The sequence below is a fragment of the Pinus tabuliformis genome, chromosome 4_2 (assembly GCF_031772625.1).
Source record: "Pinus tabuliformis cultivar Carrire ecotype Pingquan chromosome 4_2, CPIR1, whole genome shotgun sequence".
In the NCBI taxonomy this organism is placed as follows: domain Eukaryota; kingdom Viridiplantae; phylum Streptophyta; class Pinopsida; order Pinales; family Pinaceae; genus Pinus; species Pinus tabuliformis.
Window position 1 is genome coordinate 425,350,896 of NC_142304.1, and position 25,329 is coordinate 425,376,224.

General features: G+C 38.3%; 1 protein-coding gene across 1 annotated transcript in view; it reads left to right on the forward strand.

Annotated features, from left to right (window-relative positions):
• The first annotated feature begins 1,130 nt into the window (after positions 1–1,130).
• LOC149169770 (callose synthase 3-like) overlaps positions 1,131–25,329 on the forward strand; it is a 91,137-nt gene continuing 66,938 nt past the window's right edge. Inside the window, exons 1-2 of the mRNA XM_089425331.1 lie at positions 1,131–1,680; positions 1,775–1,875. Of these exons, the coding sequence (XP_089281457.1) occupies positions 1,473–1,680; positions 1,775–1,875 (309 nt within the window). The 5' untranslated portion in view covers positions 1,131–1,472. The remainder of the gene's footprint in view (positions 1,681–1,774; positions 1,876–25,329) is intronic.

Below are 25,329 nucleotides of genomic sequence, written 5' to 3' on the forward strand. Positions count from 1 at the left end.
CACTAAAATAAAATTTAAAAAAAATCTAAAAATAAAAATAAATAAATAAGTATACAAAACATTTAAATAATGTCAACTCAAAAAAAATATTGCACTTGAAGAAATTGGATCCCTCTTGGCTCATGTTAGATTTGTATTTAAAATGGATCTATGCTGGTGGATAACCAATTGTGAATCTCCCAACACTAACAAATCTTCAATGTTTGCTTCTCTAGCCAGAAGGAGCCCTTGCAGTAATCGATATGCCTCTGCCACATTATTTGCGCAATTGCCTAACTCCCAACTATACTCAATTTCAATTTTTCTATTAAAAATTTATTATAATTTAATAAAAAAAATAAATTTATATATAAATTATTTTGTCTTTTTCCAAATTCACATTTATATAGATCATTAATCAATATAAAATTAAAATAAATTCATATTACCTTATAAATATAAAATTAAAATAAATTCATATTACCTTATAAATATAAAATTAAAATAAATTCATATTACTTTATATCAAAAATATATCAACTAATAACCAAAAAAAAATAGTGTTATAAATTAATCTTTAACTTTACTTTAAAAACACATTTACATAATTGCTTTCTCTTTTTTTCAAAAAGATGTTGACTTTTTTCCTAATATTCAGCAAATATAAAATTGTGATATATTTGTGTTATTTTATATATAAATATTCTTTTATAAATGGAAGATTGAAAAATAAAAAAATTGTGATAGATTTGTGTTACTTTATATATAAATATTATTTTATAAATGGAATATTGGAAAAGATAAAATAAGTTATTGATATAATTATCTTACAAATAATTAAAATTACTTTTAAATTATAATGATATTACAATTAATTAAACATACTTTTAAATCATAATGATATCGTGGGTGTCCGATTCAATAACTTGCGTCATGGGATGGTGGAAAATAAAAAGAAGGTGGAGTTTGCGAGACTCTCATGGACAATGGTGCGTATGGATAAAGCAAAGACATAGATGGGTAGGTATTAGACTCGGAAAGAAGAGAGGGGCAAAGTTGAGGGATAAATGTATCAAAAATGTGGTAGCTCGTGGGGCCCAGCTTAGCTCGGGGTTTGCGCTATATTATTTTATTTGATTTGGTCACTGTCCGACACAGTCCGTGGAGTCCGTCGAAGTAGTTGCTTCCGGGGCCGAAAGAAAGTTAGGGGAAAAAAGTGGATGAAAATGGGGACAATGGAATCTACCCATACTTATTCCATCACATCACTCTCCACTGTAGCTTTGCTGCTACTACTTACATATCTGCGAAAGTGGTAGGTAGCTCGATTATGTTTTTGCCAAATGGGGTCGCAGGCCAGATGAAGAAATTGTCTGTGAAGAATGAGCAAAGAAGGCCCATGGTTTAGCTGGGTCTGGAAGTGGGACTAATAATTTATCAGTAGCAGCGTTTGTAATTTCTTGCTGCTCTTGTCGTAAAGAAAAGAGAAGACAATGGCGGGGAGGGGTCCGAGCGACACAACTACTCGGCGTCTGTCGAGAACACAGACGACCGGGAACCTGACGAGGACACAGACAATGGTGAACCTCTCAGAATCGGCAATCGACAGTGAAATCGTCCCTTCGTCCCTTTCCGAGATCGCCGGGATTCTTCGTGTGGCTAACGAGATTGAGAATGACAGCCCTCGCGTCGCATATCTCTGTATTCATCTCTTGCTCTGATCTCGCTTTTTCTCCCTTTATGTCTGTATATTTAGGGTTTAATCATTAATCGCGCATGCTTTACTCTACTGCAGGCCGGTTCTATGCATTCGAAAAAGCTCACAGACTGGATCCTACATCCAACGGTAGAGGTGTTCGCCAGTTCAAGACAGCTCTCTTGCAAAGACTAGAAAGGGTATTAGTTGTCCTCTCTCAAAATTTCTCCTCTTGTTGCGAGGCGCGGTATTTATCATTAATTTCTTTCAATAAACTAAGCAGCAGCGTCTGTTTACTGTCAGTCTGCCTAAGCTTTATTGTCTTCATGCGTGTTTTCCGAGTGTAAATTAAATTAAAATGATTTTGCAATGTAACAAATATTTGTTTCTCGAAATAGTTCATACAGCTTCAACAAGCAACCAAAAACTGTGATTTTTGGTCAAAGTTGTATGACTTTAACCCGAACAGTAATCTTTATTTGAGTAATGTCTGAAGTCTGAGTCAAAATTGTTCAAAATTTATCTTCCTATGGGAATATCCGAAATAAAAAACGACAAAATAGTTTCAAATCCCGTCCATATACATTTCAAGATTTCAAATTATGCGACTTCTACGTTGTCGGAACAGGAAAAGTAACCGGAAATGACAATGCAATGAGAAATAGCGCCAGAGGGTTTCATGCAGATCTTCGCGTCCCCCCTCTTTTCCTCCTGCATAAAACTGACAGTGCTTACAAAAAGCAATTTAGAGAATGCATTTCACTAGTTAAAACAGATAATGCGTAAATATTGGAAATCTATCTAGATTTACAGCTTTACATCATGGGACATTGGAATCAGCTCAAAACTGAAAATCAATCAAAGTAAAACAACTGACATTCACATCATAACAGATTCTAGAACATTTGGAATTTCTATAATGTACGCCTTGTATTTATTCATTGCATAAAAATTTGGAAGAATTTCTAATTTACAAGTATATGGTGATAATAGAAAATCATATCTAGTTGACTCCAGACATTGCACAGCTCATAATAGACCAGTAACCAAATTCATTTGGATGTGTCATCTCTCGCCCCAGCTTTTGTTGCTAGTAAATAATCACCAACCCAAAGCCAATAGGTGTCTAATCACCATGGGCATGGTCATTTAACCTTCTATATGCTTGTCATACAAAACTTTCATGAAATCATTTAACCTTGTATCTACTTGTCCTACAAAATCTCCAATGGAAGTTCATCATCACGATCATTGTCATCCACTCCTTCTTTGTTGCCAGTGTAGTGCCCGTCGAGCCAGTGCCACTAGGTGTCTAATCACCTTAGGTGAGGTCATTTATCATCCTATCTATATTTGCCTACAAGACCTCCAAAGCAACTTCATCATCACCATCACCCATCCCATCCCCTCACCTTTTGTTGCTAGTGTAGTGGTTGTTAAGCCAGAGTCACTAGGTGTCTAATCACCTTGGGCAAGATCATTTAACATTCTATCTATATTCTCCTATATGACTTGTTGAAAATCTAGCGAGTAAAGGTCTTCTGGTAAGCCTTAGCTAATCAAGACCTCGATTTGTCTTTCTTTAGTATGAGTGCGAGCTCATGAGTTAGACTTCAGTTATGATGAGTTTATTTCCAATTTACTGGAATGATCATCAAGATGGCATGCGCAGAGTTGGGCTTCAATTAAATGGAGTCTTCATCAATTTGACTACAGAATGAGGTGGCAGTTATAGGTTCAGTTATAGCGAGTTAGTCTTTAGTCTTGATTGAAGGAAGAACGAGTTAAGACTCCAAGTGTTGATTGGAGAGAGAAAATGCATCACTCTCAATTAACTCGTCAATTAGAACTCGAGTTCTAAAATTGAATCGAGCCTTCCTTGCATGATCGAATTGGGTCTATATAGAGGAGGGTGAAGGCACAAGAAATCACAAGTTTTGTTCACAAGGTTTGTGAGAGCATCTTTGATTGTCAAGAGTGCATAGCTTATGTCCTAAGAAATACGAGATCACAAGTGCGCTAGAATTTAGGAGATTGATTGTGCGCAGTTTTGAGGAGCTAGTGTATTAAGAAATAGGAGGCAGGAAATGCGCAAGGAAATAGGCTAAGTTGCACAAAACGCCGAAACGTTTTGGACTTTCCGAAATGCGTATGTTTAGAAACGTCACCTCCCAAAAATGGAAACGTAATAAGATCCATAGATTACAATTTAGAAGGAAAAGCAAGTATATATTAACTCTCATAGATGATTACATCCAAGTTTCGGAGTTTTAGGTACAGGTACAGCTCGAAACCTCGGGTTCGTAGAAGTTTCGTGCAACATAGGAAATAAGACTTGAGCTAAGAAATAGGAGCCAAACTTGCATTAGGGAATAGGGGATCTGCACAAAGAAATAAGGCTACCATGTACACAATGAAGGAGGAGTAGGATCAAGCAAGATGCAGGGCAAGTCAAGGAGGCAGCGTGGAAACAATTGCGTGTTAGAGGGCTGAGATCAAGCAATGATCAAGGCATGCCGAGATCAATTGTATCAACTAAGATTTGTGGGAAGAAGCATAATGCTTTCTCAGAGGGACAAATTGCTTTGTAATAGATCCAATTGCTCAAGAAAAATAAATAAAATACCACAACCAAGGAAGCAGGTTTTCCCTTTTGGGTTTCTTGTGTAAACAAGCGTGTTAATTTGTGTGATGTGTTTTTTATCTCTGGTGTTTCGCTACTTGTGAATTGTTAAGAAATTTTGTATCTTGTTGAAAGTAAACTAGGTTTCAGTTTTCAGTTATTCATCTAAGTAGTTGTAGATTTTCATGGAAATTTAACATGACCTCCATAGAATGTTTGTCATCACCATCGTCCATCCCATCGTAGATTTTCATGGAAATTTAACATGACCTCCATAGAATGTTTGTCATCACCATCGTCCATCCCATCATCTCACCTTTTGTTGCTTATAGTGCTTGTTGACTTAGAGCTACTAGGTTTCTAATCACTTTGGGTGAGATCATTTAATAATTGATTCCATATTCTTCTACAAGATCTACAAAGTAAGTTTGTCATCATCACCATCCATCACATCTCCTCATCTTTAGTAGTTGTAGTGCTTGTGGAGCTAGAGCCACTAGGTGTCTAATCACCTTGGTCAAGGTCATTTAACATTCCATCCATATCCACAAGATATCTAAAGGAAGTTTGTCATCAACATCATCCATCTGACAAGTCAAACTCAATATTTTTGCTATTATTGATGTAGAAAGCAAAGATTTGAGTTAACAAACACCAAATCCAATGCCTTTTGTGAGGTAAGTTGATTCTAGTTAGCAAAGTGGATGAAATGCATATTCACTCCTATTTTTCTCTTATGTTAATGGATTGATCATAGATGACTTCAAAGGAAAATGGACTTGAGTTTTGTTGTTTCCAAAAGTCTGTGGGCCCAAGTTGAAACTCGTTGTAAGTGCATTGCTCATCTACAAATTGGCTCTTAGATCTCACATATTTCCCAAATCAATCACATGGTTGTTCAATCTTCAAGATTGTAGTACTAGTTAATAACGCTGTTCCAAATTTGCATGGTCTTTGCCTTTTTTGCTTATGAAACCATTTTGGTTTGAGTAGAAATGTTATCAAATGGATAGCAATGTCAAGCAACTACCACATCCATAGACTAAGATCCTACACCTCATATTCAATTCAATTTTAAAATGCTTACCAAAAATGATATCTTCAGACCTCTCCCCCATTTGGTCTATCCAGTCATTAGCATTCCCCAGGCATGGATGGCCATTGTAAAAAATGTGGAAGAAATCTAGTGGGAATTGTTTGGATGTTGTATTCTCCACCCTCCAAAACTTATTAAATGAGGAATTGATTGTAAAGTCCTCAACTTTTGCAGTGTCACTAGTAGTAGGGACGTTCTAACATGCCACTCAATAGGAGCCACTCATAATACACGTGATTGACATGGTTTTAGGAGACTTTAGCATGATAAATGTGGTGCAAATCTAATCTATGAACACCAAAAAGCTACAATTGGCGTATTTCCTATGCTTTTGATGTAAAACGATTAATTTTGAAAGTCTCAGTCATTCTGGCTTCATTTGACGTATTCTTGACCAAAGTAATGTTATTAATGGCTTTTAAGTACGAGATTAACATAATTAAAGACCCAAGGAGTCGAAATATATTTGGACATTTATCCTTTGCCATTGCTCCTATAAGTATGTCGTTGACAACAATATTTGTTATAATCTATATCACATTTTTTGTCTCAACCTATTCAATAAGCATATTTTGATGTCATCACATCAAAATATGCGCAATCATTTACCTTCCAATTAGTGTCACAACTTTTAAAAAATATTGAATCTTGTGTGTTAGAAACATGGTTGACAACATACATGGGGAATAGGTATGAGTATTTGTATTGGTATAAGTGTTAAATTTGGAAACTAGGGCCAAACTTCACCTTGGACAACTCATATGAGGCAGCTAATATTTTTATTAGATTCCTCTCTCCGAGAGGTGTAGGATTGATCTAAAGATCATCCCATTCTGACATGTATAAATGGAATTATGAATTTATTTTGATTATGGACAAATTGTCAAGGTCGACCAACTATTTATTTGCACCCTCAAGCCCACAACGTTGCATATAAATACAAGGAGCGTCCTCCTCATTTTGTCATCTCTTCTCACAATCATTCTTCTCTCTCCTTTGTTGATTGGGTACGAATTTCGGAGGCAACTCTCCACACGTGCGAAGAAGAGCAGGGTTTTCTGTCCCTGTGTTGACTGAAATTGCAGGAGGCTATTTTGACTTACATTGACCTATTTTGATTGCGGTTTTGTGTGGAGGATCTCTATTTGGGTAGGCCGCATTTCTGGGCACAAAAACCAAGGCTATTTGACCACTGTTTGACTGCAAAAGGGTTTGCTACAACGTTGAATTTGGTTGACCAGATTTGACTAGACTCTTTTGGGCTGATTTGTCTAGCTGTTGGAGGTTGAGTTGACCGAGTTTGACCGAGCTGTTTTGGAGGTCAAAATCTGCCTTGTTGACCAACGTTGACTTTATGGTTAGGGCTTTCTGTTATTTTTGTTTGACTGGTTAGATTTCACTTTGATTGGGCAAGTGAAAAATTGTATATTGTACTCTCTCTCTTTCCTGAACTTTTGAAGAATTATAAGAAGAATTGATCAAGGGTTTCCCCACATCGGGGTTTGTCCCTGGCTGGTGTCATATCTTGTGTCCTCTTGTCTTGGCTAGTCTTCTACTGTTATTGTTTATTTCCTATCTGCATTTTACTATCATGTTGATGTGATTGCTAAATTGGATATTGATATTGGGCTAATAAGAAAATTGAAGTAAAATTGCCTTTAAGCATAAAACATACCATTGTTATCTAAAATTAACATGATCTCAGAGCTGAGGTGAAGACAGCCCAAGTAAGAGTGAGAAGAGCAATCACTAAGAGGACAAGATTTAATGGCCTCCACATCCTACTTCAACTCTGATGATAAGCTTCATGATAAGTCTGATTATCATGCATGGAAGATGTCTCTTGATTTGACTTTACAAGAGCAAGATGTTATGGATTATGTGTAGGGAAATATTTCAGAACCTCCCTCAAATGCACTGGTTGCTGCTAAGACAAAGTACAAGAAGGGTGAAGTCAAAGCCAAGAAGATCACCATGGATTCTATTCATAAGCATTTAGTTGCTTACATTTCCGATTTGAATACATCAAAGGAGATATATGATAGGTTGGTTGGCATGTTCAAATCTAGCAATGCAAACCAAGTTATTTTCCTCAAGAACAAGTTGAGGGATATAAAGAAGGGAAGAAATGAAGATATTCAATCCTACTTCATGAGGATTACTAGATAAAAAATGATCTTCTTTTGATTGGAGAAGCTATTGCTGATAGGGAGCTTACTCTCATTGCCCTCGAAGGACTCCCTTGTGAATGGCATGTGTTCAACACTACTATTCTTAACAATGATAGGATTCCAAGTTTTGAAGAATTGCTGACTAGATGTTCTCAAGAAGAAACAAGGATGATGGAACTAGATATGCCTTTAAAGAGGAATGATCCTATTGCATTCTCCGCTCATGCTAAAAAGAACAATGCAGGTTCAAACAAGTAATGTCAAGGAAGGTCGGGTTTCAAAAATGGAAGGAAGGGAAGATGCTTCATTTGCAACAAGTTTGGCCACTATGCTAGAGAGTGTCCTAATAGAAGGGATACACCTCACAATGATGACAACCACAACAACAACAATTTCAGGGGCAACAACAATCAAAGGAATGGCAGATTCAACAATCGAGGTAAAAGGAATGCTCCCGCTCCTCATCAAGGAAATGGTTGCCCTCCCAAGAGATCAAGAAACACAAGGTATGATGAATCTAATTTTGTTGATAACAAGCAAAAATGATTTTATCTTATATATGCCCTCTCTTCTGCATCTCCTCTGGACACCTTGGGAAATTGGTTGATTGATAGTGGTGCCTCAAGGCACTTCATTGGGTATAAGGAAGCTCTTTCAAATTTGATTGAAAAGGGTACAAATTTGGAAATTATCCTCGGAGACAATGCCACCTATCACGTGAAGAGAGTTGGGAATGTTACTTTTCAATTCAAACGAGGTAACAACATTCATCTACAAGAAGTACTATATGTACCCGATCTAGAAAAGAACCTAGTATCTATCTCGGTGATGGAGGACAAAGGATTCAAGGTGGCATTCATTGATGGAAAGGTACGTGTGTGGAATAAAAATTTCAAAGATGCATTTACACTTGGCTTCAGGGTTGATAGCCTATATCAAGTTGGAGGAAGCCCATTGGGAGCTATGTCTTGTGACACATCACTTCAATCTGAATTATGGCACCAGAGGTTTGCTCATCTACATTATAAGGCTCTACCCGATGTGAGGAAGATGGTGACAGGTATGCCCGAATTTAAAGTAGAACATGAAGGTGTTTGTCAGGGGTGTGCCGAAGGAAAGCATACAAGGGGACCATTCCCCTCAAGTGATAGCAAGACTACTGACATATTGCAATTGGTTCATTCTGATCTATCTGGTATGATGCCCGTGAACTCATTAGGAGGATATTTATATTATGTTATCTTTATGGATGATTTCTCTCGCAAGACTTGGATATATTTCTTGAAGAAGAAGGACGAAGTATTCTCATGGTTTTATTCTTTCAAAGCTTTGGTCGAAAAATCAAAATGGGAAGAAGATCAAAATATTGAGGACCGATAATGGAATCGAATATGAATCAATTGAGTTCAATAATTATTGTAGAGAAGCTGACATTAAGAGGGAGACTACTATCACATATACTCCTGAGCAAAATGGTGTTGCTGAAAGGAAGAATTGTTCTATCGTAGAAGCCACTCGTGCCATGCTTCATGATCAAAGCCTTTTGAAGTTCTTATGGGCTGAAGCTGCAAACACCGCCTTGTATGTTCAAAATAGATGCCCTCATCAAGCGTTGGACTCCAAAACTCTCGAAGAAGTTTTCACCGGTAAGAAACTTAATGTTTCTCACTTTAGAATTTTTGGTAGTCTTGTATATTTTCATGTGCCGAAAGAAAAAAGAAGCAAATTGGATTCTTCTGGGAAGAAAGGAACATTTGTGGGCTATAATGAAACTTCTAAGGCATATAGAATCTATGTGCCTGGCCAAAGAGAAGTGGGGATAAGTCATGATGTCACTTTCGATGAGGATTTTGCCCTTGGAAAGATTAGTAACCTTCCTCTTCCAAGGAAGGACAAAGAAGCAGATTCAGGAGAGAACTGCAGGATGAGCCGATGCCTGATGTTGTAGGACCAATGAATCCCTTTGATCCACCCCCTCATGAGCCCTCCTCCTCAAAAAGGAGACCCTCATTGCTTAGGGAGACTCTTGAAGGTGTCGAGAGACATGTTGCACCTAGGGGGACATTTCGTGAAAGCAAGAAGCCGAATAGGTACCAAGGGTACTTAACTGCAATGAGCACCATTGTTCAATCTGAGCCTTGCACATTCGAAGGAGCTACAAAGCACCAAGTTTGGAAGGATCCAAAGAACGAAGAGTATGAGTCGATTATGAAGAATGATGTCTGGGATGTGGTCCCTAGACCCAAGAACAAATCTGTTGTCACCTCGAAATGGCTCTACAAAATCAAGCATAGAGCTGATGGAAGTGCTGAAAAGTTCAAGGCCAGATTTGTTGCTCGAGGCTTTTCTCAAAAGGAAGGTGTAGATTATGATGAGATATTTGCACCAGTTGCGCGCTACACCACCATCCATTCAATTATAGCCCTTGTTGCCTCGCAAGGATGGAATCTACACCAGATGGATGTCAAGACTGCCTTCTTGCATGGTTCACTTAAGGAGGAAGTCTATGTAGAACAACCTGAGGGGTTTGAAGTTCAAGATCGTCAGACACATGTATGCAGGTTGAAGAAAACCCTCTATGGGCTAAAGCAAGCACCCTGGGCTTGGTATGAGAGGATTGATAGCTATCTAATGAAGCTTGGATTTACAAGGAGTGAAGTTGATCCGAACTTTTACTTTAAGGTTGAGAATGATAGACCTCTCATCTTGGTACTCTGTGTGGACGATCTATTTCTAACAGATGTAGAGCCTCTTATACATCAATATAAGAGGGAGTTGGCTTCTGAATTTGAAATGAAGGACCTAGGACTAATGCATTATTTCCTAGGGTTGGAGGTCTGGCAAAAACTAGCTGAGATTTTCCTTTCTCAAAGAAAATATATTGTAAAGTTACTTGAAAGATTTGGGATGGTGGACAACAAGTCCTTGACTACTCTGATGGAACTTAACTTCAAGAAGTTATGCGAAAGTGTTGCTGGGCTCGATTTAGGAAATCCTTTTGAGTATCATCAACTTGTGGGGGCCCTGATGTTCTTGGTGAACCCCTGTCCAGACATATGTTTTGCAGTGAATACATTGAGTTAGTTTATGGTCAATCCTCGTCACATACATTGGATTGCTGCCAAGAATCTCTTGAGATATCTCTGGGGCACAATCACTTATGGACTGAGATACGCTGTTGGGAATGTGAGGCTCCATGGTTACTTTGATGCAGACTGTGCTGGCAATGTGGTGGATCATAAAAGCACATTTGGATGTTGCTTCTCTCTAGGTTTTACTTTGATATCATGGATGAGTAGGAAGTAGAAGTCTGTTGCCTTGAGCATCGCTGAGGTTGAATACATTGCTGCTAGTATGGCCTCCTGTGAAGCTATTTGGTTGAGGAAGCTCTTTAGTGAGCTGTTTGGACATGTGCTTGATACCACCATGATCTTCTGCGACAACCAGAGTGGGATTCATCTTTTTGAGAATCCAGTGTTTCATGACCACTCCAAGCATATTGATATTAGGTGCCACTTTATCCGGGATGTGGTACAACAGGGAGCAATAAGGCTCCAACACATTGGGACTGATGACTAGGTTGTCGATATTCTTACAAACCCCCTGGGGAAGGTCAAATTCTTAACCTTCTGTGAACGACTTGGAGTTGTGGAGAGACCCTCTTATGAGGGTCTCGTATGAGATGGATGTTGAGCTTTGGGAGCTCCGGGGGGGCTCGGGGTACTTCTTGGAGCAATGAGCGATCATAGGGTGAGTGGTTCACCTTCCCCTAATGGTGCGCGATGTACAAGGTGAGTGGTTCTCCTTCCCCTGTGATACCCCATGTTGAGATATGCATAGGATGAGTGGTTCACCTTCTCCTATGGCATATGAGCAGGATGAGTGGTTCACCTTCTCCTGGCTGGCACATCCTACCCATGCAGTCCGAGACTCATGGGAAGTACCTCTCATCTGGCCAATGAGTAGGGAAATGAGGATAGGGACCATAGTATGACCGATGGACGCATCGTGTACTATAGTACTCCTTATGCTAGGATGTTGATATTGATCTGGGATTAATGGAAACCGACTTCGGGTTAGTTAAGATTGCTATGGCACACTCTCTATTATTGGAGACTGACTTCGGGTCAGTGGAGATCATTTCTTCTTTGTTCATGGTTCAACAGAGCAGAGCAGAAGAGAGCAGAGACAGGGATGGTACAGATTGTCAGAGAGTTTGGCAGGTGAAGTTCTCCCTAGTTGAGAGTGAGTGTTAAATTTGGCAACTAGGGCCAAACTTCATCTTGGACAACTCAAATGAGGCAATTGATATTTTTATTGGATTCCTCTCTCCGAGAGGTGTAGGATTGATCTAAAGATCATCCCATTCTGACATGTACAAATGGAACTATGAATTTATTTTGATTATGGACAAATTATCAAGGTGGACCAGCCATCTAATTTGCACCCTCAAGCCCACAACGTTGCATATAAATACAAGGAGCCTCCTCCTCATTTTGTCATCTCATCTCACATTCATTCATCTCTCTCATTCGTTGATTGGGTACGAATTTCAGAGGCAGTTCTCCACACGTGTGAAGAAGAGAAGGGTTTTCTGTCCCTACGTTGACCGAAATTGCTGGAGGTCATTTTGACTTGCGTTGAACAGTGTTGACTTGTTTTGATTGCGGTTTTGTGTGGAGGATCTCTGTTTGGGTAGGTCGCATTTCTAGGCACAAAAATCGAGCCTTTTTGACCACTGTTTGACCAACGTTGATTGCAAAAGGCTTTGTTGCAACTTTGAATTTTGTTGATCAGATTTGATTGGACTTTTTCAGACTGTTTTTGGGCTAATTTGTCTAGCTGTTGGAGGCCGAGTTCACTGAGTTTGACCGAGCTGTTTTGGAGGTCAAAATCTGCCTTGTTGACCAACGTTGACTTTCTGGTTAGGGCTTTCTGTTTCTATTGTTTGACTAGTTAGATTTCACTTTTATTGGGAAAGTGAAAAATTGTATATTGTACTCTCCCTCTTTGCTGAACTTTTGAAGAATTATAAGAAGAATTGATCAAGGGTTTCCCCATATTGGGGTTTGTCCGTGGTTGGTGCCATATCTTGTGTCCTCTTGTCTTGGCTAGTCTTCTACTGTTGTTGTTTACGTTCTATTTGCATTTTACTATCATGTTGATGTGATTGCTAAACTGGATATTGATATTGGGCTAATAAGAAAATTGAAGTAAAATTGCTCTTAAGCATAGAACATACCATTGTTATCTAAAATTAACACTAAGGGATGCCATTTTCGAAATCTAGGTACAAGGATATGTGGGGATATGGGTACATCAAATGAGAAGTGAATAACAAGAATTACAATTAAAATTTAGATTTTAAAGTCACAAATTTATGAACAATGAACATTGGCCAATTGTTTACATCATAACATCCGGTACCAATCAAGGATAGGTATATCCAATAGGAGTCTAGACTGAAGTCTATTACAGAGATGATATTTGAGTTACAATACTTGAAAGTTTAACATATTCAACTTTATAGTGAAAATTTAGGTCTCCAACTCAATGTCTACATCATTCAATTTGGCTTCACTCTTTGCATTTTCTAATAATAGCCTTTATCCATATGCTTTCTAAGAAATCATCACTGTGTAGCTTAGTTGAGGCTCATTTGTAATGGGAGGTAGATCTGACGCCATCTCATTGCGATATAAATATTTGTTGTTATTAATAGTTATCGAAGTCACATGAAATGATGACATGGAAATACTTGTTCGACACAAGACACATCAACCCTAAAAACGAGACACAAAAGACACACAAGACACATTATATCCAGGTGTTTTGTAAATGTTTTATTTTCTAAAAAATATGGATCTTTATTTTACCCTCATCTACACAATGAGAGATGGTAAAAGCTCTTTCTATCTAGTTGAAGTGATAAAATAACAGTGAAGAGAGTTACTTAAAGTCAAACAGATGGGACATGGCCAGGGCACATGTTCAATATGTGTTTGGCGTGTGTCCTAGTGTGTTTGTGTTCGACACATGGGATATGAACACAAAGGCCCTGGGGGCCATATATTGTTACTTAGATAGTTATGCTACCCTTCTCCAAGTCGATTTTTGTTGTGGGGTCCACCATCAAGTTTAGGTAGGGTTCTACTTTTTCTAATTTTTTTTAATCTTTTATGTATTTTTATGAAGAAATCATGGGAGACATTAAGGTGCTCACCATAAATGGGAATAAACATCAATAGTCTCTGAGGAGACCTTTTCATGTGTCCCAAAATGTTTTCAAGTCCTTGAGATGCCACTTGTCTTTGAGATGTGTACCCAACCTCAAGAGATGTGTATCTCTATTATAATGGCTAGAAACTAATATGTGAAATAGGATGTGATGCTTAATATATCTACCTAGCCATCACACACAAGTGGGACCCTAATATTCTTCTAATAATCTGTATTATCATGTAATGTTGGTTCAATGTAGGGCTTTTCATTGTGCAATAAAACAAATCTTATTTCTCATAATTAGGGGGTCTGTATCCTTTTGGGTCATGGTTTATTGAATCACTATTGAATTAACCTTTCGTTAAACATTTTGTTCTAATAAGTAGACCCAAACACATTGCATCCCTATGCGATTTGCAAGGAAAATTGGCACATTTGGTGCATCAATGTAATACGTGCGCTTTGGGTACCACAAGTGATGAAGTGCGTATCAGAGATTAGTAGTAGATTGGGGGCCCATTCTAAATTTGGTGTGGCATCTTGATGCCATAACAATAATGTATGTATGAGTTTGAGTGGGATAAGTAGTTGCTTTTTTTTTTTTTTTAATTTCATTAGAATGTTGTTGTTTAGTGTTGCCCTTTTTGATTTAGGGATTTTGACAGAGTTTTAATTGTTCTCTCCTCCAAATACTACGCAATTACCACCTCACTCCTTATCTAAAAATAGTAGCAGTGTGCAACACATAATGCTCAATATCAAAGCATAACACATGACCAAAAATGTTAATTTCTTTAAACACAACTACAAATTCACATAACACATGACCAAAAATGTTAATTTCTTCAAACCCAACTACAAATTTACTATCTCAACAAATAATCACAAATTTGAAATAAACAATGCTTTCTAATTTGATTTGTAACAATAACTATTCTGGGGTTTTAACCAAATAAACATTAGAAGCATAAATACTCAAAATCAATCACATGCAATAGAGAATAATACAAATATACCCTAGAAACCTCGGTGTGGGGAAAACCAACAAACCTTGGGCTTCTTATTCAGTGTTATTAGAAATATCTTTTAGAACAATCTTACAAGAATTTGCTTTGTCAAATACACAACAAAAGATCTGCGCCTTCTCTATCACTAGACCCTTACGCGACTCGCATGTGCGACCCAACAAAAGAACTTTTGCGCACAAGGAAAGCTTGGACTCACGACCCAAGATAAAACTCAACCTACTCACTCTGAGAAACTCAACCTACTGAATTTGAGAAACTCGACCTCTCTGCTATTCTTGCTCTATCTGGGTTGATCTAGCCTTTTCTCCCTCTCACTACCAAACACTGGGCTCCATTGAATCCCAACTCATGTCAATCAGTTGTGTCTCTCCTTTCGCTCAAACATCCTTTACAAAAGATCAAACCCTAATCTCAATGGTTGAGATTAGATCTCGACTCAATGAGATGGATGGCTACACTTTAATTTGTTGTTGACTTTTCCTTTTTTAGTAAAAATGTAACCAACAATTAAATTAAATTGTCGTCTAAAGTCTTGACTTAGTAAATTCATTAATTAATTGTTGTAGGAGATAATTAAGGTGACTTATTGCATGTCATGGCCCCTAATCCATGCATAATGTCCTTCCAAGTTACAATCTTGACAAGAAACACGCATCAAACCAAGTCAAATGCCAAGTGGATGGAGTGCTCTACATGAAAAAATGTGGTCAGCTCCGGAAAATAGAAAGTAAACCATCTCTCTACAAGTGTGCACTCCAAAACAATCCAATAATAGTGTAGTATCCCTTAGGGTAAAAATGTCCTTTGGGTTAGAAAAGAGCACATAACGAGTTTTGTATTCTAACTAGCATCATAATATACTTCAATTTGGCAATTAGAGGCAATGTCGAAATGCAATAGAATAATTACGTATTCAATAGTTCATTCCCATAAAACCAATTTAGCAATACATAAGTAGTGTTAATTGAAGTTACAGATGGAAGGGTTTTGCTAAATTTACAAGTGCACTATCTTTGGCAGAAGAACCCACATGTGAAGCTAAGGCGCACTTTTATTTTCTCTTAGTATTGACTTAGGAAAATTCTCAAATTTTCCTATAGTAAAAAATAGTAAATCAAATTGAGCATCCATGGAGATTTTATCTCAATTCGACTTCAGTTCAGTGAGGTAGTGTGACTTGAGTTCAAAAGGCCAGTTCGCTTGAGTTCTAGATGTCAGTTAGACTTGAGTTAGAAAATCAGAAAGGCATAATATTTTCTTATACTTGATAATTACTTGTGATGTTCTTGATTTCTTATTAGGTTCCTTTATATCTTCTTTCTTTTAGTTCGTCAAGCAATTACCAAAGCAATAACACAAATTAATGGACACCAAATATAGGCTCACAGCGAGGGAAAAACCCCTCTCTAGGGGAAAACCCAGTTAGTAATTCTTCCTTCAATAGTTTTCCTGAGATATTCCAAGACTCTAGACCTTGACACAAACTTTCCTCCACACCAAGTCAACCTTCTTCTTCCTTTGCAGATGATCCTTCTTGACCTGACAGCAGCAGCAGCAGTAGCAACACTTTCTTCGACCCAACAACTTTGACCTTGCCTTAGAGACTTCGATCTTCATTGAAAGACTTCGATCCTCACTTAGAAACTTCGATCTTGGCCCAATACAACTTCTTGAGGTAGCAACATCCAACACCAACAACTTCGACCTATAGCAACAACAACATGCAGCAATTGGCTATGACATCAACTAGAGAACTTCGATCTTCCAAACCAGGGCACGAGAGAGAGAGATAGATGGACCAAAACTTCGATTTTCCTTCTTTCCTTCACCTAGACCAAACTCGCACTACTTTTGCCTTCCTTCCTCTATTTCGCACTTTTTCCCAGCTTCAAGAGATATCAAACTTGCTTGTTGTGAGTGTTTCAAATGGAATTCAAACTGCTTCATTTATAGTCCTTTGGTGAGGTCGAATAACCCTCTTTGAGGCCGACTTGGTGTGGAGGCAACATAATTCATATTTGACTTAATACTTAACCTTTTTACATGATTCAAAAGCCCAAGAAGGGTCTCTTTAAAAGTACAATGACTCTATTAACTCAGAATAAATCCTAGAAGTCCTCAATGGGGACTTTGATGTAAAACATGATGACCCAAGCATGAAACCCATGCTTTAATAAGTCATAATAATAATAATAAAATTTATTTTCTTTATTCTTTTGACAAGTACATTACATGATGACTCAAATACATTTAATGAAGATCGAACCTAGTTACATTTTCCAACACTCCCTCTTAACTAGGGAGATATTCATCATATACAAGTACAAGGAAGATCTCAATTATATGAACCATGAAAAACTTTAGGCATCGTAATGCCATGGACTAGATTCTTGACCAGGGCAATCTATCCATGGGTCTCTCAACAGTTTAGCCACCGCAATGCCATGGACTAGATTCCTGGCCAAGGCAATCTATCCATTGGTCTCTCAATAGCTTAAGCACCACAATGCCATGGACTAGATTCCTAACCAGAGCAATCTATCCATTTGGGACTAAGATAAACTCAAGCTTTCAACCTCTCTAGGTACCATTAGGCTTATTTACTAACCATCAACCCAAGGATCCAGGTGTGTGTTAAAAAACAAAGCTCTATAACCAACACCACCTTTCCAACTTTAGGACCTAGACATCAACACAAAGTGCTGGCCAGATGTCTTCCCAGGCAATGCTTCACTCACAAAACCTCAACACTCCTTGATCCAACAGATCAAGGATAACCAATCTCTCCCAATCAACCTGATTGACAACCAGCATGCTACCAAAACCTTCGAGAGATTCACTGGTACAAACACAACCTCAATCAATAATATACTTTCACATGTACATAATCAAATACAAACCTTCGGGGTCTTCCAAACAACTGATATTGCTCCTCATAATAGTCAAACTATCAACCGAATCTTTGACAAAAGATACCTTTTCCTTTCCTACTTTATATTTAGCAACATATCTTCCAAAATGCATTCTCCAATCATAACTATGCTATGCCCTCCCTCTCAACCAGGGAGCTTCGCTTTATCCCGACTCCCACTTAATCTAAGGAGATCACCTTCTTTACTATGACATTGGAGAATCTTTTGTGGCTTCCAACCATTTCATTAGAGTTATTATTGCCATCACTATTCACATCATGCTTATCAATGAACATCTTCACCATATTGAAGGTTGTGTACCTGCACAACTTAGATAGCAATTACAACCAAATCTCTAGAAGCATGAAGTTAGCCATATCAAAATTACGGAAGCATATATCAGATACCCAATCTTAATTACAAACAAGACACACATACTCTTTAACATCTTGATAGGGACTTTGTCATAAACCCTAGACTACTTCATAACAAATTTCATTACATCTAGGGTTTTAATCTTCTTTCCAAAAATATGACATACCCTACTACAACATATAACAAACCCTAGAAACAATTGATCCGAATAGAAAATGGCATCAACCCATGGTATTCATCCACCCATGTTATTCATCTACCCATGGTATTGTAAGTGACATCCACCCATGGCATTCATTCACCCATGGTATTGTGACATCCACCCATGGTATTCATTCACCCATGGAATTGACCCATGGTATTGTGACATCCACCCATGGTATTCATTCACCCATGGAATTGACCCGTGGTATTGTGACATACACCCATGGTATTCATTCACCCATGGAATTGACCCGTGGTATTGTAACTAAAAAAGACTATAAGTAACAAGTCACATTTTGTAAAAAAACAGATTGTCCGCCACAATGTAGCCTTTATAGTTATTATCGGTTTTAATAAAAAGTTTATTTGTGGTCTTATTTACTGTGTGTTCTATCATTTTCTTTCTAGCATTGCAATTCTTCAAATCTTGGGGGCCTCCCCTCAAGATCCGGATCAGTGGTATCAGAGCAGGTTATGATTCCATGGGAATGATGGTTTGATGCATATTTCAGTTTCGAATTTTGCAGCAATATTCAACAAACTTAAAGCATGTTCTACGTCTTCCACAGAGCATTTTCTTGGGCCAAGAGGGAATTATTATTATTATTATTATTTTTTTGCAGGAATGTTTTTGGGCGGCGAGTTTGCAGATCAGATCTGAAATTTTTGGTGCAAAATTTATAAAAACAAATAACAGATCTAGATTCCCTGCGGAAAAATACCCAAATTAAAAAAAATTTGGCACAATTGGAGTCCGCATGAGGGAGATATCACTAATTTAAAATCAACTATGTTGCAGAAATGTTTTTGACGGCAATGTTGAGTTATATATTTTTTTTGCCATTTTGGTGCATAATTTCAAAAAATTGATTGTAGATCTGAGCTCCTCTTGAAAAATTGCTCCATTTCAAAAAAAATAAAAATGGGTCGAATCGGAGTTCGGATGTGGGCGATATCACTGATTTAAAATGAGCAATTTTTTCAGAACTTTTGTGACGACGGAAAAGTTGCAGCGCGAATATGAGATTCTAGAGTGTCTAGATAATGATTTCCAACACGGGAATATGCAAAATTGTCATTCTGTTTCCAAAAACAGGTTATAATAAATATTCTGAGTTATATTGACTGAGTTATGTCCATTTTAATTTTGGAGCAGCATTCAGAGTGGGTTCCCTTTGGAGACGTGCCCTCCCACCCCGCTTTAGTAGGCACCTACTTCACATTCATCAGTTTCAGCATAGCAGCATTCGGCTTGGGTTCTTTGGAGACGTGCCCTCCCACCCTAGGCTATGTAGGCACCTGCTACTTCATCAACAACCAACATCACGGTTATGGGTCAACCGCACAAAATCCTTGTCATTGAAGTCCATTTGCCAGGCCGCACACTGTTACCTTCACAGTTGGTCACAAGCATTACAAGGTATCTCTATCCTCGGATCTTCATTTGTCATGGTTATGGGTCATCCACAAACCCACACTTCATCGAAGTCCATTTGTTAGGCCGCACACTATTAGTATCACAGTTGGTTACAAGCATTACAGGGTATCTCTATCTTTTATTCAGTTACAATACCACGGGTCAATTCCATGGGTGAATGAATACCATGGGTGTATGTCACAATACCACGGGTCAATTCCATGGGTGAATGAATGCCATGGGTGGATGTCACAATACCATGGGTGGATGTCACAATACCATGGGCAAATACCATGGGTGAATGAATGCCATGGTTGGATGTCACTTACAATACCATGGGTAAATTCCATGGGTAGATGAATAACATGGGTGGATGGAATACCATGGGTTGATGCCATTTTCTATTCGGATCAACAATTCAAACAACTATAGATCTACAAAGAATCTAATAACTTTCAGAATTCATATGTTAGACTTCCCACTAGGGTTTCATACAAACGCTTGATTTCTCAAACAGTCAAACATCAATAATAGATTTCAACAAACTTACACAAATCTCAAATTATCGAATTGTCATCAGAGATTTTCACTTCTACTAATGTTCAACTCCAAAACCCCAGAATTTGCAAATACTACCACCTAGAGAAACAAACTTTCACTGGGGCTTAATTCCAAACCCTAGGATTCATAACCATCGACAAGCAGGTGAACACATACATCTATGACTTCATCATCATGCACAGGCATTTCATATCATGTGCTAGTCAAACCCACCTTTACAAATATTAATAACAAACTTATACTAGGGTTTGATCAGATAAACACACATATTCCAAGGAAATCATTTCTAAGACATTATAGGGATCTTGCTTACACATTCTACCAAACCCTAATGAGCTAGGGTTTCAATATAAGAACATAGCAAACCCTAAATTACCAATACTTCAAAGGTTCGAGATTTTAGACTTTATCATTCAACCCTAACAAGTTAGGTTTTTTGATCATACCAAAATCCTAAACATGACATCATAAAAAAACTTCAAATAACATTTCTCAATAACCCTAAGCAGTTTAGGGTTTCAGACATTACCATTAGCATACCCTTAGGCTAGGGTTTTCTGGAGAACTTGTCTCGAGCTCTATAAAAACAATTAAAAATATGAAGGGGGTAGATTTATCAAGTTATGAATCACCCAAAACAAGAGTCATTATGATTCAATATAGCTAGACATAACAATGTTAGTAATAGATTGTCAAATGAATAAACATTTATTATAAAGAGATCAATGTTTTGTAGTTTAAGACATACCTTTGTTTCTAGACAAACCTTGTCTTAGGTATCTCTCTTCCATACTCCTTGAGGATACAACAGATGTTTTCCTAATCAAGACAATAGATGGAGAATGGTGATTAGTATTTAATACAATCAAAACTTAAATAAGTACATGAAACCAAAAACTGAAAGGAAATGAGATACTTATCTTTGGGAGATGTTGGGAGTTCCCTCCAAAGCTTGAGGGATACCTATAAACTTATAAAAACGAAAGAAAATGTCTTTTCAAAAACATGTTAAAAACCTATAAATCTGAAACATCAAAAATACAAAATAAGATATCTATGACTTAAAAGCAAAGGACTTAGTAGTGTAAGTCCCTTATGTCAGATTCTTCGGGCTTGGCTTTCTTTGGTTCTTCTTCTTCAACAATGTTAGCATGATCTTTTTCTCTCTACTTATTTCTTGGATTGTCAGGATAGTCACTCTTGTAGTGACCCTTCTTATGACATTGATAGCGTTCTACCTTGGACATGTCTACTTTCTTCCTTGGGCCTTTCGATTTCTTTCCTTTGTGTTGAGCAGTGTAGGCATTTGAAACTTCTTCAGGATTGGCAATTAGTGAGAGCCTTAATTTTTCTTGATTGTAGGCAATCCATATTTCTTCAAAAGTGGGAGCTTCCTTCCAACTATTAAGTCCTGCAGCAAATGCTTCCCAAGAAGGTGGCAATCCTAATAGAGCAGTGATCACGAGTTCTTTGTCTGGAACAATTTCATCAATTGCCAAAAGATCATCTCTGATTCTTGCCATCTTCACAAAGAAGGAGACCACTGTATGTTTTTTGCTCATCTTTGTGGTCCTAAGTTCATTATTCAAGCTTTCTACTTGACCAATGTTCTTAATAGTGATTAACTTTGACATGGCTTCATACATTTCTTGAGCATGATTAATGTTGGCTAGAAACGGGACAAGGTTGTCCTTTATTCCTTCTACCATTAGGGTCATGGAAACTAATTCTAATTCTCCGAACTTCACTTTATTAGCATGAACAGAGTCATTTGTAGGCTTCTTTACTTTTCCTTTGATCTAGACTTGAGGTCAATCCTCTTCTTCCAAGACCTGTAGTTAGGCTCCTTCAAGTTTGTTCTCTCCCTTGATTGTATTAGACATTGTCTTTGAAGATAGTAGACTTCTTCCCTTGAATAACTGTTTTGAATGATTCCTTGATCAAGTGCTTGAGATTGCCTTTTTTTCTTTTTTCACCCAAGCTCTGATACCATGTTAGAAAATCATAAAGGTAGAAATATTTTCTTTTACTTGATAATTGCTTGTGATGTTCTTGATTTTTTGTTAGGTTCCTTTATATCTTCTTTCTTTTAGTTCATCAAGCAATTACCAAAGCAATAACAAATAAATCAATGGGCACTAGATATAGGCTCATAGTCAGGGAAAAATCCCTCTCTAGGGGTAAACCCAGTCAATGATTCTTCCTTCAATAGTTTTCCTAAGATATTCCAAGACTCTAGACCTTGACACAAACTTTCCTCCACACCAAGTCAACCTTCTTCTTCCTTTGCAGGTGATCCTTCTTGACCTAACAACAACAACAACAACAACACTTTCTTCGACCCAACAACTTCGACCTTGCCTTAGAGACTTCGATCTTTGCTGAAAGACATTGATCCTAACTTAGAAACTTAGATCTTGGCCCAATACAACTTCTTGAGGTAGCAACATCCAGCACCAGCGACTTCGACCTATAGCAGCAACAACATGCAACAACTAGAGAATTTCGATCTTCCAAACCAGGGCACGAGAGAGAGAGATAGATAGACCAAAACTTCGATTTTCCTTCTTTCCTTCATCGAGACCAAACTCTCACTACTTTTGTCTTCCTTCCTCTATTTCACATTTTTTCCCAGCTTCAAGAGATATCGAACTTGCTTGTTGTGAGTGTTTTAAATGGAATTCGAACTGTATCACTTATAGTCCTTTGGTGAGGTTGAATAGCCCTCTTTGAGGCCGACTTGATCATCTGAAGGCCGACTTGGTGTGGAGGCAACATAATTCATATTTGACTTAATACTTGACCTTTTTACATGTTTTTTTTTTTTTTAACTGAAACGGGTATTTTTATTTATGGGTGGCCGAAGCCAGATCAAGCATTACAATTCACTGTTTCAAACAATACATTTCTCTGCTTTTACAAGAACGCCTTGCCCTTTTAGGGAATAGTTGCCATATTCGGTGCTCCTGCATTTATGCTGATCATGCTCTTTTCGAGAGTACATCCTGTGTTTGCCAGTCTGTCTGCTTCTGTGTTTAATTCTCTGAGGATATGGAAGAGTTGAACTGAGGAAAAGTCCTTCAGGAGTCTGTTCACTCTTGTAAGCTGTTTGTTTAGTGCTGGATCCTTGAGCCCTTTCTTGTTTATTAGAGATTTTATCAGCAATTCTGAGTCTCCAAAGACTATGATTTCCCTTGGGTTTCCTTTTCTGGCCAGTTGACAAGCTTTTAAAAGACTGAGAACTTCTGCCTGATTGTTGGTTTTAAGCCCAAGTCCCCAGCTGAAGTCCTCTTTTCTCCCATTCGGGAGGTAGATGACCCCCCCTGCTCCTGACCTGCCTGGATTGCCTTTCGAGGCTCCGTCAAAGAAGATAGTGCATTTTCCTTGTGATTTCCACCACTTCTGGAAACTATCCAAGGTGTCTCTAATCTGCCAATTTTCCTTATGAATTGGGCGAATGATTGCTGAAGGTCTCGGCATGGGGGAGAAGCCATCCAGCCATGCCCTTTCTTCATTTCGAAGGGAGCTATCTTTGACATTGGATTGTCTCAGAGTTTCTATTAGGAGTTTCTTGGCCTGCTCCGCTGCATTATCTGCAGTGATTTCTTTTTGGTTGAAGACAATTTCGTTCCGGGAAAGCCACAACTTCCAGCAAACATATTTTGGAGCTGCAATCCACACCTTATGCCAAAGAGATTTATCAATGATGTTGTAGGGGTATCGAGCTTTCCAAGACGAGAACATGTCTGTGATCGAACAATGTGCTGGGGGTCTCACATTCAGACCTGTCAAGAAGCTAGTCCAGGCCTTCTGTGCATACTCACATTCGATGAACATGTGAACTGAGGTTTCCAATGCATTTTTGCAGAACGCACATCGATGAGGACCAGCTATGTTTCTTCTGCACAGATTATCTCCAGTCAGGATTTTGTTGTGGAATAAAGTCCAAAAGAAGAAGTTGATCTTGGGGATGCTGAAGTTTTCCCAGATCTGATTCCACACTGTTTCCGGGTGCGGAGAATCCTTTTTGCCTTGCATCTGTAAGTATCCTTGTTTGGCTGTGTACACCCCTGTTTTTCCCCATCCCCATGAATCTTCCTCATCCTTATGCACTGGTGTAAAGTCTGTAATTGCATCTGTGAAAGTATTTAACTGATTTTTTAAATGCGCTGGAATGTTAGGCAATGTCCAGCACTGCCAATTGCCTTTGTTATCCCACTCTGCTATATCCTCGATTTTCCGGATTCCTTTTGAACTTAACCAAGCTCTTAAATCTGCAATTTCATTAATGGCTGAAAGTGGAGGGTGACCCATGATTCGATCTCTCCACAGCAATATATTTTTGCCGTTCCCTGGAATTTTATACAGATGAGTTCTAAAGAATTCGATCCCTTTACAGCAGAGCCTCCAAGCCTGCGTTCCTCTAGGAGAAAGCGCTGGATTGAAGGAGGTGATCGACTGATTTTTGAGGTACTTGAGTTTTAAGAGCTGGCTGATAGGGTGCGTAGGCTCGGTTAATAACTGCCACAGAAGTTTACAACCCAAGGCTAGATTTGCTTGCTGGGGGTCACGAATTTGGAGTCCGCCTTCGGCAATGGGACGCTTCACTGTTTCCCAGTTAATTAGATGAAATCGGTTGTTGTTTCCCTTCCCACCGTTCCACAGAAAATTCCGCATTAGACAGGAGATTTGATCTGCGATTTGTCTTGGAGCCATCAGCAGAGAGGCTTGGAATGTAGGCAAGGCTGAAAGCACAGAACGAATTAGAGTGAGCTTGCCGCCTGTGGTGAGCCAAACGCCACCCCACGCTGCAATCTTTTTTTTGAACTTTGAAATCACCTCCTCCCACAAGTGATTGCGGTTGGATCCCATCGTCAGAGGGAGACCGAGATACTTTATTTTATCCCACGCTGCATAGCCTTTGAACCCCAATTCGCTGGCAATCCTTTCAATTGTTTGTTGATCTGTATTCCATCCATAAACAACACTTTTCCTCTCACTGACTAACGCTCCGGAGATGCTGCAATACTTTTGGAGAATGGTTT